Raw genomic sequence first — 17,513 nt, 5'->3', positions numbered from 1 at the left:
GTATATACATGTCCACACTGTGCTAGAGACCTTAGGAAGAAATGGGCAAACAAGGCTGCTTTAAAATAAGACTGACAGAAAATCTACAATGAACAAAAAGTGTCTCTCCTAAGATAAATCTCAACTAGAAAGTTATTTACTGGAGTACCAAAATATCAAAAGGATGATAAAAACTCATCATAACTAGGTGGAATTCCACCCTGTACATGCTTCAGAGGAGGGAGGAACAGCGCAAACCCATCCAAGCGTATTGCACAAGCCATGACATTGGGAAACTAGGGGGGATGTATTTCAGTCTTGCACAGTGGGGAATCCTTTCAGTGCTGTGCAAGGTGCTGAAACCATTTGAAGTTGTGACGTGTGAAGTGAGTGCAGACTGCTAGTTTGAGCCAAGTCATTCCTTTAATTAGACTATTGGAAAAGCAGCTTGAGAAACTGAAGGAGGAGCTGAAAGCAAGCAATTCAGCAAAGTATGTTGGCCTTGTCGATCAAGTACTTCATTCGCTTCACAATGATTCTTGAGTTATTAAGATCTTGAACTCGGATCCGTACGTTTTGGCCACTGTGCTTGATCCAAGGTTTAAGACCTACATTAAGTCTTTACTTGTAAATGAGCGAGATGTGAACTGTTGCAAGGAGCTATTGCTCAGCAAGTTGGCCGCTGAACTGGGCCTCGGCTTGACTACGTGTCCTCCTTCACTTTCTGAAGCTGCTGCTGCTCGTAAAAAATTAAATTTCCAAAAAAGAAGCAGGGAAGATGCAGGGGGCAGACCAGAACAATTTAACATCTGGGCTGGTTTGAAGGATTTTTCTAAAAAATGTGTGACCTTGCCCATAACTCCATCCAATACGAGTATAAACATGCAAAGGATGGTGGAGGATTATTTTGAAGAGGTAATTGATATGAAAATGTCAGACAGTCCCTTTCCTTACTGGGAGAAAAAGCAGGCCATTTGGAAACCCATGTACAAACTTGCTTTGCAATACCTAAGCTGCCCACCCTCCAGTGTGTACTCTGAACAAGTATTCAGTACAGCCGGGAACTTAGTCAGCGATCGCCGTAGAAGGTTACTTCCAAAAATGTGGAGAAAATGATGTTTATAAAAATGAACTACATCTTCCACGAGGAAGGCCTTCACCATCAAAGACATCCAAGCACTGACTGTTCTCTAATGGCGGATTCAAGCGGCGATGAATTGATAGTCTGTGATAATGACGTACACACTGGGTGAGGATGAAGATCCAGATGATGACGATAACATCTTTTTAAAACTTTCTATTTAAGTCTAGGGTTCAATCTACCCCCAAAGAGGAAAGGGACTTGGGGCATTTCCATATCACGTACCATCTTGAAAGGTTGCTGTTTTGGTAATTTCTCATTATGGGTAGGGTGTCATACACAGACTGACCCCAAACTGCCTTTGTCCATTTCAAATAATATTGTACAGTCTATAACAGCTGATTTTTTTTTGTGTTTTCTACAACTGGAGGGGGGCCTATAGAGACAGAAACCAAACTGCCTTTGCCCATTTCTTTACATATTTATCTATAAGTGTAGGGTGTAATTTACACCCAAAGATGATGGCTGCATTGCCAATATGCATAGAGGGAGAGGAAGACAATCTGGTTTGTGTGTAGAATTAATGAAGGCCTACCAGGAATTATACTGTTTTTTTGATAATTTATTAGCTTTACAATTACATTACTTATCCAAGAAACAGGTGGAGCACTAAATTTGGTTATGTTAGGCCCAAAAACATTGATTTTCCAACAAAATTGCAAAACAAAACCAAACAAAACCAAAACACGCAATGGCGGTTTTGCAAAACCCAAAACCAAAACACGACGGTAATCCAGATCCAAAACCGAATACAAAACCAAAACACGGGGGTGAGTGACCATCTCTAATTATAACTGTGAAAGTATTATTTGTTTTAGACAGAAAGAGTGAGAGAATTGTAGCAAGTCTGAGTTTGGTGCTGTTGTGATAACTTTTTCAAGTGCAGGGAGGTTTATATGCTGTCCTTTACTGAGTTGTTATTGTCACCAGATCAAGTGATCTGTTGAAGTGAGTAATGTGAAGACAGCATTTCTGCAACACCTCTTAGGAGTGAAGTGAGTGGCTGTTACAACAGTATTAAATCAAAAACAAAAGTTCTGCATATTAAGAGAGAGAGAATTGTTTGAGATCCAATATTGTCGTTAATTGCACCTTATGTCTAGAGGAAGCTGAGAGTTATTTGAAAAAGTACAAGGGTGTCAATATACCTGACCATTACTGTACATGTAATCTAAAATAATTTGTATATATGCAGCAAGATACGCTCCGAGCGTATTGTGATGCAGCTGGAGTATACATGTGGTAATCATTAATATCAACATGACAATGTTGACTGAAGTGTATTAAAAAAGAATAAATAAATAACCTAAACAAATGACACATCACTCCCACAAAATCAGCACTAATGCTATAGGCTGGGCCTGTTACCGCTTAATCAGGGGGACAATAAGTGTGGAGTTCCCCTACAAAGCGCTAACTAGCAATAGGCTGTACCAGGCTGAACTGGTCACACTATAATAGGGAATTGAGGTAAAACAGCCCTGTGCCTAATTGCGCTGTGGTTCTTCCTGGCACCCCTGATGTGGTGGGTGCCAGGGAAGTAGTATATTGTAAAACATTGAATTAAGTACTTTTGTGGAACTACAAGTTCCAACATACCCTGGCAGCCAGGACCTGCTGGAATATAAAGTTCCACAATAGCACCAAAGGGGGAAAACAAACACCATTTTTCAAAGTATTTGAATTAAAATAAAAACTCCCTAAAAGCCCCAGTTTACATTTTTATTAGATTTAGTTAGACTAAGTTAGATTAAGTTAGACTCCTAAGGAGCAAGTAGCATTGCTCTTCTATGTTTTTTTATTTTTATCCCTTTGGACTACTTGGGGAAAGAAGATATCCTATGAATATAGGAGTCCAAGGAAGAGATAAATGAAGGCTTTGTGGGGAGTTGTTATTTAAATGAATAATTTGTGTGTGTTCCAGCAAATATTGGATATTGGATCTCCGGGCATGCTGAAGCTTGTAGTTCCACAATAGTGTTTCAACAGTTTTTGACAGTCTGCTCTTACCCTGGCACCCACTGCCCCAGGGTTGTCAGGAATAACCCCTGTGCTTTTCAGCACAAGGTAGTTTGCCCTGGGGGCACAGTAGGACCAGTACGTCTTTTGCATTCTCATTGTAATATAGGTGTATCATCCCCTGCATATGTGTAATATCCCCCTTGCTACATTTTAGGTATATTAATATAGATTTCCTTGGCAACACTGAACTAGAACATTTGAGGTAAAATCTCCAATAGATGGCTTACTCTCTGTCAGATTGAGAAGTCACACAAAACATAAATGGTGATTTCTTTTCACCATAACTCAAGGCAGTTCTAATATTTAGAAAACCAAGTCCAGTGTGTAAGAAGCATATGATCCATAATGGTATATGCAGTCTCAGTTCATCATTTTGGTTCCGAAATGAGCCATCCACATTTGCATTTTTTTGTTCGATATTTACCAAACTCATTACTAATATACGTGCTTTAATAAAGAATCCTCTCAACATCAGACAATAAATGTAATTTTTTTTTTATTCAGCACACTTTTTTTTGTATTTAATCTTATTACTTTAATATATAACTCTACACATTTGACAACAGCACACTCATTATATTTACCTCTACAAGTCTGTTCTAACAACTAATTATCGGGGGGTTTGGTGAAGAAGGCCACTGTTGCTAGAGATCGGGGGCTATAAATCTTGCTTTGCAAGGTCTCAACATTGACATGATATCATTCCTTATAAAATCTCCATTATATTTACTTACAATTGTAGAATGATTTCACCTGTAAAGCAGACTGAACATTATCATTTAAGTCAGCAGATATTTTTATTCTTCTGTCATCAACACACAAACTCATCTCATCTCATGACAACCCATCCCATGCATTGGGGGGTGTCCTAGTCTACTGCTAAGAGTTCTTGGGCCTGAATCATTAAGGATCTTAACTTAAGAAATTTCTTATTTCAGTCTCCTGGACAAAACCATGTTACAATGCAAGGGGTGCAAATTAGCATTCATGTAGTACACAAATATCAACTTTAAATTTCAGTGTACAATTAAGCTATCAATATTTGTGTGCTACATGAAAAATCAGTCAGTATTTAACTTATGTGCAAAACAGAATACTAATTTGCACCCCTTGCATTGTAACATGGTTTTGTCCAGGAGACTGTAAAAAGAAGTTTCTTAAGTTAAGATCCTTAAAGAATCAGGCCCCGTGTCTTTATACAGCTGATAAAGGCACCAGAATGGTAAATAAGAGCTCCAGATATCACAGCACAAAAGTTATTACCAAATTACATCAAGCCACCGATGGTGTCCATGGTAAAGTGACTGACGTTGTACCACTTACTTGATAATTTGGTGCTACACTATATGTCAGTTCATGTTAGCAATGGAGGGGCAGTTGTTGACTATATTCTCTGTGTTACGTAGCCAGCAGTGGAGTTACTTATAAGCAGTACATGACATATTATGGAGTAATAAATATGCTCTGCAGATTGCTAGTAGTTGAGAGAAGCTCACTGGTGGTTATGCAGTAACAGATGAGGCACTGACACATGTCCTTCTGGTATACCCAAGGATGATCTACAGGAGAAGGAATAATGCCTTGCTGCTTGTCTATTGGTGAAATGAAAAAGAAAGGATGACAGCAGTAGGCTGATCTTTTGCCCAGCAATAGTGTGGCAGACCAGGACTGCTCCGGGCGTCCCAGGAAATAAACAGATATTATGCAAGTTACTGGACCTTGTATTACACTGTATATATGCATTCCAAGTCCTTGCTGTGTCACAGTGACCACCCCACAAGGCAAGTCTGTCAGAGTAGAGTATTTTATTATGTACAACAGAAGGCACTAATGTCCTGCAGGTTCAGCGTAGAGGCGTAAGACAGTTGATGGTGCCAGGCAGTGATTTCAGGCTTTGTTGGTTTCTGCAGTGACCACTTTGATTAATTTGTATTGCAGCATTAGGCACAGATCGGCTGGTATTCATTTCTCAGTGTAAGATGTTGATGATGATGATGATTGAATAGTCAAATATCCTAAAACAGATTCTCTATGGATCTGTCACTTTTGCTGCTTTGACAAAAAGTAATTAATGTAAGAGGTCAACAGGTCATCCATCTTATAGCCCTGTAGGTTGGAAAACCACATGTTAATATTAAGTACAAGCAGAATCCATATCTTTCTAGTACAACTCTATGCAAGTAGAGATATCATTTAATTTTGTGTCTAGTTATCTGCCCCCATAAAAATGCTCTGCATGGTGTTTTACAAGTTGGCAAGTTTTATGGGGAGAAAAATACTTTGCAGGCCATGCTTAGTAGGGAGCGCTACTAAATGTGCCTTTTCCATTATGTGTATTAATTATTGTTGTCCCACAAAATGTAATCTCATTTCCCCTATGCCTTCATAATTAGGCCCATTCATTTGCCTCTCTCCTTCAATCAGAAAAACGAAATTGTGTAGCCCTGCATGCTAACATAGTTAACACCATCATAAACTAGATTTTACGCTTTTGGATGAATTTCTTATTTAATATGGGAGCTATAAACAGTAGACAATATTGGACATCTCTTAATAGACAGGGTATTTCCCTTACCAACGAAGTTTCAACCAGAATCTTATTATCCCGTACAAGGTTTCCCGTTGTCATCTGGAAGTATGTATTTCCACTGTTCCAGCGAGAGATCTTATTTAAAGGGTGATTAACCAGCAATTCCTATACATATAGGACAAAAACGCCATGTCACAATGTGACAATGAAATATATGTTTGAATTCCTTGCATATTAAACTCCATACTCTCTCTTTACAAAGTTACAAAGTGTTTACACTTCTGCAGAACTATTGTGCCATTGTACTGTACACAAAAAGAATAAATAAGAATGTTCTAAACATAGTGCATTTGTTTTGCAATCACAAAGAACGATACAAACAAGTTTTGTGTCTACACTTTAATCCTGCATTAGGTAAGAAAAATATTGTTAGTAAAGTACTGAAGTCTGGTAGAGAGTTGTGGAACTTTCTTATAAGGCAAATGTCTTGCTTATAATGATATTAAGATAAGGCAGTTAATGATAATCTTTGACAGGAAAGTCTAAATATATTTTATTTGTACTGTTAGGTGTTCAGATTGTTTTGGGTATTTTTTAAATAAATGTACCTAGTAGAACTTCACATTTGTACAATCACTGGGAGCAAATTAATATTTCTTAACGAATGTCACAGTGTCGTGATTCACAGACTCTGGGGACCGATATGTCTTATTGGATAACACAGTACTTTAGTTAATGCTAAAGGGCAGCATTACTTGCTGAACACTAGGAAGAAGGGCTAAATTACAAATATATTACCACGGCATGGCACACAAGAGTGTATCACATACTGTATACATTATACATATATAAAACCTAACACTGGAGGATTTACTCTTCCTTTTTCATACCACCTTGAAAATACATAAAATGTACATAAACAGTTGCTTAATAGAAATCCGTGATGTGTCTTGCCTTAGTCTTGGGATTAAAAAGCGATACTCCAAGTCTGTTTATTGCAATGAGAATGATATCTGGGAATTCTGGATGGAAGGATTGCTACAAGACAGAGTAATGTTATTGATCATCAAAGTACGTTACACATGGTACAATCATAGTGATGCTAATAATGGTGCCCTGTCTAGTAGGAATGATGTGCATGCTGACAATAGTATGGCAGGAATAACAGACAAACAAGTGTCTTTCTCAACCTCCTAACAACCTCATATATGTCCCAATCCATATACCTCTTTTCCTAATCATATGCATTACATAATGTATGTATATAACATAAAGTGTTAAAGAATACTTTTCATAAATACAACTAAAGATCAGTGAGCGCTGCAATCGATCTAACTAAAATATACGCATAGCATTGTTCAATTATATTTAATTTTACACATTTAATAATATTTTGATCATTGTTTTCCATTAATACAATCTAACTGAATTTTTTCAGTGTTTCAGGCTTTAGGTTTTCAATTCTAAGCATCCTTAGAAGAAATAAGAAGAGTAGAATATAAAATCTAATTTTCATATGTTCATTGTCTTATCTGAATGCTAGTAAGTATACTTCATATACTTATGTACTCTATACTCACCTTGGCCTCAAAGAACGCAGAGCCATACGTTGGCCATCTGCTAATGTGCTTGAGAAACGCCACTTTAGCTTCATCCACTGTTTTCTTCTCATGTTTGTTATAAGATGCTATTATGTTCTATTCACAAGAGAATACAGTTATCAGTAGCCTATTCTCTATGCATGGGAAAGAAGCGGTCATAGAAGATAGCACATTTATACTGCCTTTTGATAAGTTAATAGTTTTTTTCCCATTAAAGTGAAATGACAAGTTACTTGTATAGGAGACAGCATTTTGCAAAATCCACTTGTACACTAATTCGAGTTCTCTGGTAACTAAATCAGAAATTAGATTGGCATCTTTAAATTAAAATACCTTCAATGCTGCTCATTCTATGGAATTTTAAACCACAAAAACAGACACTTTCTATATATGAACCACGTAAATAAAACATATTGTTTATTTTTTATGTTTTTTCATCAGTCCCAGCAAAAACACACACGTGCCCTGAACCTATTTGATTTGGATTCTGGGCACCCGATCACTGTATACAAAATGTTTACTATGAATGCGATGTATGGAGACCCAGTGACGTAATTATTACATGATAATTGTTAATTTGACATAAGCAATGCTAAAAAAAAAATAATAAAGAAGAGAGTAGAAGAAAGGACAGGGAAAGGAAGATAATATAGGGAAGTGACAGCAAAGGGACATCTGGGGGGAGAGGTGTCTATGTAATCTTATAGAGGAAAATTATGATCGTATATTATTATAATCATATAATCATTTAGAGGAAAAATGCTAGCAGTCTAAAAAAACTAAGGATTTAAAGAAGCAAGCTCTGAGGAACTAATGATACAATGCTCTATATTGACAAAAACCCTAGTGAAATCTCCCTCACTGCACAGAATTGTGAGAGCTAGGACTGGCAATGGCATCCCTGCCACCGTGAGCGGCTATAGATGTAGAGGCTTTGGAAATTCAAACACAAGAATCATAGAGGATCCCCAATAGAGAGGATAAATAGTCAGTGGAAGAGGTTCACCATCGGCAGAGTGCACGTCGAGGAGAACATGCACCGCAAGTCCAGGTAAGTGGCCTGTGTCTGTTGGTCTACTCAGTCCCATACTAATCCCAGGCTCCAGATCCCATGGACAGCCCCAGACCACCCTCCTTCCAAGCCCCAGGCTGTAGTCAGGCCCAGGCACAGCCAGTCACACCTCCTGGGCAACAGTTCCCCAGCCTCCTAGGCCTCAGTTCCCCAGCCTCCTAGGCCCCAAGCTTAGTCTAGAACTCAGGCCTAGTCCAAGTCCCAGTCCCAATCCCAGGCCTCCTACCTATTCCCAGGCCTTAGCTAGCCCTAGGTACCCAGCCTCACTAGTCCTCTATTCCCAGTCCGGGTCACACAATAGGAGACATCCCCAATGTAGAACACCCATAGCCCAGTGTTTCCAGTGTTAAATTGTATAGTGTTGCATTGTATCATATTGTGCTGTGCTCTATTGTGCCAATTGCGTGCATCAGCATTGCGTGCATTCCTGCTGTATAGTGTCTTTAGCGTCAGTGTAGTGTACACGCAGCATACTAATCAGGGCTCGTGGGAAAGCAGCTACAGTGAAGGTCCACTGCAAATAGGATAGGGACAGGCTAGGTTGAAAGGTTGTGTTCTGTCCACAGGTGTGGGCCAGCAACTCGAATGAGAGCTCACGACAAGTGCAGTTGAAGATGTGAGGATAAGAAGAGCTGCAAGTGAAGGTAAAGAGCCAGGAGTGGTTCAGAGCAGAAAGAAATGTCGTGGTGGACCAAGAGTTTAGTAAGTACTATCAGATGAAGGCCGTTCATGGTCGTGCACTCACCCTGAGGAACTGTCTTCACTGTTTTCCAGAAAGCAACACAAGCGCCCCTGGCATATGAGACAAGGGGCTAGATTTACTAAGCTGCGGGTTTGAAAAAGTGGGGATGTTGCTTATAGCAACCAATCAGATTCTAGCTTTCATTTATTTAGTACTTTCTACAAAATGACAGCTAGAACCTGATTGGTTGCTATAGGCAACATCCCCACTTTTTCAAACCCGCAGCTTAGTAAATCTAGCCCAAGGTTTCTTTCCTCTGTTACGTTTGAATACGCAAACACCCCTCCCCCCCCCGTTCCGCTGCGGACGCCATCTGTGAGTGTGAAGTAATTCCCTAAGGACAGCCAGACCTCCATGCAGTAAGTCAGGTAAATAGGTGGGTTTTTTTTCTCTTGCCCCTCTCCCTTTCTCAGGACACCACTCCTTACATAAGGCACCAGTGTCAGGTGCTGGGTGAAACAGGAAACCCAAAACATTTCAACAAGGGCTACATTTTTATGAACATTGCAAACTCCAAAGTGTTAGGAAAAAGGTAGGAGATATTAGAGAACAGGTAGCTCCCAAATTAGGTCACACACCTTCTTCCATTCTTCCTGAGTGCTGAGGCGCAGTAAGTCCTCTGGAACAAAATTCCGCAGGACCTTATTGACGTTGGCAAGTTGGGCCCGGTCAGTGTTATACTGTACTTTATATATCAGACCAGCTAAGTTCACAGCATCTTCCACAGAGCAGCGGTGGTATCCACGCATGTATTTTGGGAGCTCCTGAGATATCAATTAAAAGGTAACACAATTATGTACCATTCTCATTCTCCTTAAGTATCCAAACGTATCTTACACTCTACTCTTGGAAAACTCACCTGATGATAATGAAATATACAATCAGCCTTGAGATCTTTTCCTGGCTGTGCATTTACCCATAGTTTACGCATGAAATGTAACTGGAAACTTGCAAAATTTGATGTTCCTGCATTATAAGATCACGCAATTATACTTACACTTTCTTTGAGTATTATTATTATTTATTTGAGTATTATTATTCTGGAAAGAAGCTATATGGCAAAAAGAATGTAGTCAACCTATAAGTCAGATACCACATTGCAATTTCATCAATGAAACAAACTTTATTTTACCCATTATCGTCACTAACACTTACAACACTGGAACATCTAAGCCTAGAACCTTATTATTTAACTCACCTGCTATGGGGCGGCTCTTCCGAATGTAGTCATTAAGCTGCCTCAGTGAATCATAGAAATAGTCAGGTTCATTTAGACTGATAACCTGCACCAGACAACAATCAGCAGATCATTAGAAGACACAATGCCTTGCAATAGGTAACAAATCCTGCATATAAAACATACGTAGGTCCCACTCTACAGGAAAACGTTAGATAACGCATTTCAGACTTACCTTGTCTCCTATTTTCAGAAAGATGCTGAAGCCCTCCCAAGAGATAAGCTGCAGTTTGCTGGAGATGTTCTGACACACCTCTCTCACTTTAGTATTTGTCTTAACCTCAAATGCCTGCAAGAAGGCAGAAAAACAGAGGTATAGCTGGAGGTTATAGCTAATATTCCCCCAAATTCACTGCTTATGCCACATCTAGCTGGTTAGATCCGCATGATAATGTAAACTGACGCAAGTGCTTGAACGATATATATCCTTCTACCTTCACAATACTGAATGAATGTTAAAGAGCCACTAAAACTATTATTCACCATTAATATATAAGAAAAGCTGTGTATTACTGGGCTGAATAATATACATAAAATAATTGGATGTCTTATATGCAACTACATGTGTCCTCCATTCTTCCTGTCACTCCTCTGCAGCAGCTTATAATATTGGGAAGAGAGTGCTTCTCTAATTTAATAAACACAGAGGGCATGATTTATGTTCCAATGTCCGTCCGTTTGCGTAGAGTGTATTGCGTGAAATAGCTCTGCGCATGCTCAGAAACAATGAACACAATTACATGCAAGTTATGTCTGAACACAAATAACACTTATCACAGTCTATGACTTAAGGGGCGAAACGGGGGCAGGAAGGGGCGGACTAACGTAGACCATGTGCAGTAAGGGTGGGCCAAAGGCATTCTGATGTGGCCGATTCAAATCCTTGGTCTCTCGTAAGTGCGCTTAGTTTCACCTGTGTCATTTGCATCAGCTACAGGGCCAATAGGGATGACTGTCACAGCATAGTCTTTCTTTTCTAGTGGCTGCATGCCACTAAACAGCACAAGTAAGATAGACTATAAAAAGGCATTGTATGTACAGTGAGCATTAAAAGCATCTTTAACTTTTTAACAAAAATGTAAAATAAAAGATACAATATTATATTGCATACTGTCCTCTAGACACACATGGATCCAACCATCATGTCATATGTTTGATGTCAGCAGATTAGAAACAAATGTGAATAATTTTTCATGCTTGTGATTTCAAATCCAAGGCACTAACACTGGGGTTGGGAGCACAGAGCCTTCAGAAACAGGTGGCATTAGATACAATATGCTAAAGTGTATCTAACTAATGCTAACATACAGGGTGTAGCTTTTATCTACAAACCTTTGGGCCTGCTTTGCTCAATATAGGTTAAAAAGGCAGAAAACAACTAAGTCGCAGGAGCCAGAACGCCTGGGAGTCGTATGCCAGACAGGAGGTTACCAGAGTAAGTATATGGGCTCACAGACCAATGGCTTTCATACCTCTTCTGTGCCATTTGGGAAGAACACCTTGTGGTAGATCTTAGTGCTCATCTGTTGTATGGCTTCCACTTCCACCAGGTGAGGGGGCTGTTTCCTGGGACCAGTCCTGTGTCGCACAGAATGAACGCAGTCAGGTCTTTATATAATTATTACACAGCGTTCTAACAAAGCCAAACAAATCTTTATAGAGGTAAAATTCAATAATATAAAGTATTGAATACATAATGCCTTGTGTTATTGCATTTGTTTTTCTATTGGACAAGAAAAATAAGAAATAATAAAAAAATAAAAATAAAAAACATGCACGGGATACACTTTCAGTAGCAAAATTGAAATGCATGTACATATAAATAAATTTACTTAAAGTTCTTGTCCATTTTTGAACAACCCCTCCATAAACTATGGACATATTCAGTCCTTTAATACCATGAAACACTATATAAGCCGGACGTTCAAAGGCGGACAACATTAATTTAATAACCTGCCTATTGTATTTTTTCTTAATGCAATATAAAGTTTACAAACAGATTTTATAAGTAAATAAGATAGGAATAAACTGTTATTACTGTAGCACTCTTTGGATCCTTTGTTTACAGTCCTTGGATAGTGGCTCTTTCTGATAATACTCAATGAATTTCTGCACATGGACCAACAAAATTTTACTAGGTGGAAAAAGCCCAGTACAAAGCCAAAGCAATTGCCATCCATTGCTCATACTATAGCTGTAAGGAAAAACAAAATGATTACATTCAGAAAGTAGAAATAAACATTGATTAGCAATTTCAGTGTATGTAACTACTGTATCCTTCAAGTGTTCTCCTAAAATCCACCTCTTCCCTATTACCGACCTTCGCCCCCCCCCCCCCCCCCAGTCCACTCCTTAACCACCCCCGTTACCTGCTTCTCCCACCATGTTCACTCGTGTCTCATATGCTTCTATTGTCTCTGGCCGCCATCCCTCTCCCTTTAGACTGTAAGCTCTCATCAGCAGGACCCTCTCTTCCCTATATCCCTAGTCTGCACCTTTTTTTCTCCTTGCTTGTACCCGTTATGTTTTATGTGTAATTTTATTTGTGTGTGTGTGTGTAAAGGTTTTATGCATAACTTTGGCCTGCTTGTAATTGTACTTGGATATCTTGTATTTGTATCTGTACTTAATGCTTTATGTTTATTTATTATTCATATTATTATTAATTTGATTGTATGCTGACTGTCTGGCTTTGCGGAATTTGTGGCGCCATAAATATAAACGATGATGATGATGACACCCTGGTGTTAGGGCAGAAAGAACAAGTATAGTACTGAAGCCACATGCTGCCTCATGCACCTTACATAGGAGCTGTACAGCTCGCCCCTCTCTCTGGATAAGAGGTGTGTTTATAATGCAGGTAAGCTTAGTGATAGATTGGCAGCGGAACTGCTTACACCGATGTCTGATAAAACAGAAGTTCAGTCCTCAGACTGGAAGAACACGCAGTGCAGACACCAGCTCCCTCCAGCTTCTGCTTAGAATTGGATTGTCAGCATCTGAGTGTCGCTTTGTGCAGTGAAGTGGAGGTTACTCAGGTGAGGATCGTTTCTTCTACTGTCAGTGGACCAAGTTGTGGAACCTTCAGGGCTTTGTCAGTCTTTGGTGGCTTTTGTGGTGGGAGGAGAAAAGGGATGTACTGTGTTTTGGGTATCTGATAATGTGGGGGGTTGTACTGTATTTTGGTGATTTGATGATGTGGATGTGTGTCTGTTTTGGGTATTTGATCCACAGACACAGTATATGTACATACATAGTTAAATAATAAACTATGCTATAATTAAATGAGTGAGGTAAGGATATTCATTATCAGCAGGGACCACACACACAAAGGTGGAGGAGCACAGGACAGGGAATCCAGATATACATATACGGATGTATATACTATTTATCCTTCATGGCAGCCTTTACTAAGGGTTTGCTTCTCTTTTGTTTAGCTAGAGACATGTCAAACAACAAGCCCCTTCCATGAATTAATTAGCCAGCTCCTCCCCTCCCTCCATGTATTTTTCTGTCTCTATAGGTTTGACAGGTCATCTAGAGAGAAGTCTGTAGTACGGGGCCTATCAGGACTTACCTGGCCTATTCATGTCCACAAGGAATTTACTTAAATAAAAGTGTAGGAAATGAGAGAAGCTTCAATTTCTGCTACAGCTCATGGTTCTATCTTTGAAGAATGCGTTAGGAGAAATAGGGTCTATTAGGGGTGAAATGAGTTATTTTTATAAAGAATGGTATTAAGGTGGTAAAAACCTCAATACAGACAACCAGGGAAAAGTGAGCAGACAACGTCTAGTAAAAAAGTGTTGAAATTATGCAAAAAGGCATCCCCGGATAGAGCAGCAGTAGCAATGACAGCCCTCGACACCTAGTCAAAAAGTAGCCGGACTAATCTTCCATTTGAAGGAGTTCCTCTGTTTGATACCATGATACATAAATGATCTGGTGGGAAATCAAGGAGATTACCACACAAGTCAGAAATGTTCCACCTTCATTGTCTCACCAGCCGTTTAAGGAGGCAAGGAGTTATAGGCCAGGAAGGCAATATACCAGACAAAATTTCTATATTGCACCAAGGCAGTTCTTTCGACCATTCAGACTTAAGGATGGCAAAACAAGTCAAAGTTCACAACAATGCTATTGTACCTGAAGTACTGAACGCCCATTCAACACAAGCAGTAGCTAAATCTTGGACAAAGAAGGCTCAGGCTTCTTCAACAGAATTGTGCAAAGCAGTGGGATGGACATCCTTCATACCTTTCCCAATCATAACCACCTTGATGTTGTATCATCGGGAGATTATCAATTTGACAGGCATGTTCTTCAATAACCCCCTTGTGTATTGCTTGGGTACATAAAGGCTGCCAGGAAGGAGTGAAAGTAAAGGCTGTCGTGGAAAATAAATTAAGTGAGAAAATTAAAAAAAAAATTTGTTATGAAGTCGAACTACTAAACTGCTCCTCTTAAACTAAGAGTCTACATCTGCCCCTGTACTCACTTATTTATTGATTTTCAGTAAACAGTCAGAGGTTGCTAGCCCCGCATGTATTTGTGAACCATTGCAGTGAAGATGATTCTAAATACTTAGTTTCCTTTATAGATTTGTATACCAAGAGAGTTTACCTGTTGTTGTTTCCAGTCATTTGCTTCAAGATCTGGCAGTATATTTCATCTCCAAGAGCTTCCTCACGTAGAGGGCCTAGGAATATCTGATCTGTAAGATCCACTGGGGAGTGTGACTGTTTTGATGGATAATCACCCATGTATTTCATAATAGGTAGAATATGTTAAAGTTCAATAAACTATGTATAATGCAGCATGCCAAATGATGAATATCTTAAAATATATGACCTGGAAAATTAAGAAAAAAACTGCTTGCTCTCATTGACCAGTTAAAATCTTTAAGTCATTTTCACCTCTTCAACCAAACTGTTCAACCAATGTAACGTGTGGCCCGACAGTCATTCTAAACTATCAAAATCCTATTGAAAACCAGATTGCCTGATGATCTACATCACTGCATTTATGAGGTCATCAGCTGGAATGTAAATGAAAGGGAAACTATTTCTTTTTAATCTATTCATTCTACCGCCATACCAAAATGGCCACGTCTGTGCAATTTGTCTATTGGGCTGAATGGGTATCTTAGCTTTTATTTCTCTCACATCCACTTTAGGGGCCATTATGACCGTGGTGATATAGAGGCCAATGCTGGAGCTAGGCAAATAGGTGTTAACAACTACAAACAAAAACCTCGTTCCCTCTATAATTACTCACCAATTGCTGTTCAGTTTAAACTAACTACCTTGGAGTTTGAGCCTTTATCACAGAGCTGCCTATAGCTGCTAATATTATTATTGTAAATTAATATATTATTTTAATTAATTAATTTCATGTAGCGGTTATGCAGTATCAATCTCCTGAGCGGAAGGTATAACTGCAACTGGAGACTGAGGAGGTCGAGTGGTGCCTCAGTCTTGATTTCCCCTCACTTTGGGTGGGTTTCCAGAGAGCTTCCTGATCCACAGCAGAAACAGGAATACAGGGATACAATTCTGTTAGCACTTTACTGAGTAATCATTATGGTTGTACTATGTGCCAGAAGGAGGGGACTGAGAGACCGTCTGTTTGTCCCACTCTCAGAGCTGTAGCACTTGAGCTACTCCCCTCAGGTACATTTTCTCAGTCAGAGGAACATGTTTCTGGGACCCATTCTGAGTTAGGACCTGTCACAGCAATAGGGTTTCTCGGATCCGACCCTTGGGACCAGCTGTGGCAGGGATGAAGTGGAAACTAGGATGCCGGATGAAGGTCTTGCTCAAGGAGGATGTGCTCTATTCCTGTATACTAGATGTTAGGAGGAGGAATGCTGGACTGGACTCCGTACTGGAGCAAACAACTAGAAACAGTGGACTGGAACCTGGACGCAGGAACAGAGGGACTGAACCCATGGCCAGAAACACAGAGGATTTTAGTACCAAAACTGAGACTTGGAAGGCTCAGAACTCAGGCAGCAGATTATCAGGTGTGACTATCTCCTGAGCTGCAAAAGCCTGGATCTGGCCCTGGGCAACCCAGAACTGGAAGCCGGTACCCATAGACACAGAGATGGCTACAGAAGTAGATTCAGAGCAGTAATCTACTACCCCAAATACCCAGTAGGTGAGTCAGAGGAATAGGCTGAAGAGAGCTGGATCCACATGAGGGGTGAAAGTTGGAATCTGTACAGCAGCAGATAGAATGAGGCTGAAACCACACAAAGGATTAATGGCTGAAGTCTGTACAGCAGCAGGCAGAATGAAGCTGAATTTACACAAAGGGTTAAAGGCTGAAATCAATACAGCAGAAGGCAAAATTTGCCTTGAAAGCAATTGCCATTTAAGATTTCTTCTGAAAAGTCCCTGAATATTGGCGACATGCAGAATCCGCTACATAATACATTTACCCCATGGAGTGGAAGATTTGCTCATGGTGGTTTGCCAGACTGCTAATATTCAAGATTTAGAGAATTCTGTTTATCCAGATGTTTTATTTTTGAGAGAGAGAAAAAATACATTATTGCTTTTCCTTCTTCGCAACAATTGACCGAATTGTGTCAGAGGACCCCATCAGTGTTCTAGAGCTAAGAGCCTTGACACATGGCCTTCTGAGAGCTCAAGCAATCCTGAAAGGAAAATTTATTCGCATTCAGTCTCACAATGCCAATGCGGCATACATAAATCATCAGGGGGTGCCAGGAGTTTCCTAGCAATGAAGGAGTTGGCCAGGATCTTGTCTTGGGTGGAGCAGTATTTTACAGTGATATCAGTAGTATACATTACAGGTGTGAAGAATTGGGAGTCAGACTTCCTCAGTGTATACGCTGTTCTCCCAGAGGCTTTTTGTCAGATAGTTGTGGTGTCTGCCAGAGGTCTCAGCTAAACCACAAGGTGGCTGGGTTCTGTTCAAGAACCAGGGATCCACAAGCATTCCTGCTAAATGCTATGACAGTACCCTGGTGATCTTAGTATTTCCAAATTGGCCAAAAAGCAGACATACTAAAAATGGTGGTAGGTCCAGGTTGGCAGCTTCCACCTATTCTACATCAGGACCTTTGTTATCTGGAGCTTGGAATTCTGAGAGGTAAAGGTCTTTCCAAAAAAGGTGGTCCAAACTATGTTGAAAGCCAGGAAACCGGTTTTAGCTACAA

The 17,513-nt window shown here is 39.8% G+C and overlaps 1 protein-coding gene and 1 long non-coding RNA gene across 2 annotated transcripts in view; one reads left to right on the top strand and one right to left on the bottom strand.

Annotated features, from left to right (window-relative positions):
• The window catches only part of LOC142143738 (uncharacterized), a 713,023-nt gene that overhangs the window by 614,786 nt on the left and 80,724 nt on the right, over positions 1-17,513 (top strand). The window lies entirely within an intron of this gene.
• The window catches only part of MYO7B (myosin VIIB), a 104,894-nt gene continuing 91,006 nt past the window's right edge, over positions 3,626-17,513 (bottom strand). Inside the window, exons 37-47 of the mRNA XM_075201846.1 lie at positions 14,948-15,101; positions 12,363-12,518; positions 11,797-11,902; positions 10,500-10,613; positions 10,286-10,370; positions 9,947-10,053; positions 9,666-9,851; positions 7,253-7,369; positions 6,627-6,710; positions 5,718-5,837; positions 3,626-5,248 (exon numbers count right to left, since the gene is read on the bottom strand). Of these exons, the coding sequence (XP_075057947.1) occupies positions 5,183-5,248; positions 5,718-5,837; positions 6,627-6,710; positions 7,253-7,369; positions 9,666-9,851; positions 9,947-10,053; positions 10,286-10,370; positions 10,500-10,613; positions 11,797-11,902; positions 12,363-12,518; positions 14,948-15,101 (1,295 nt within the window). The 3' untranslated portion in view covers positions 3,626-5,182. The remainder of the gene's footprint in view (positions 5,249-5,717; positions 5,838-6,626; positions 6,711-7,252; positions 7,370-9,665; positions 9,852-9,946; positions 10,054-10,285; positions 10,371-10,499; positions 10,614-11,796; positions 11,903-12,362; positions 12,519-14,947; positions 15,102-17,513) is intronic.

This window comes from Mixophyes fleayi, chromosome 3, assembly GCF_038048845.1.
Source record: "Mixophyes fleayi isolate aMixFle1 chromosome 3, aMixFle1.hap1, whole genome shotgun sequence".
Taxonomy (NCBI): Eukaryota; Metazoa; Chordata; class Amphibia; order Anura; family Limnodynastidae; genus Mixophyes; species Mixophyes fleayi.
The sequence above is the reverse complement of the archived record's forward strand: the minus strand, read 5'-3'. Positions and strand labels throughout refer to the sequence as shown.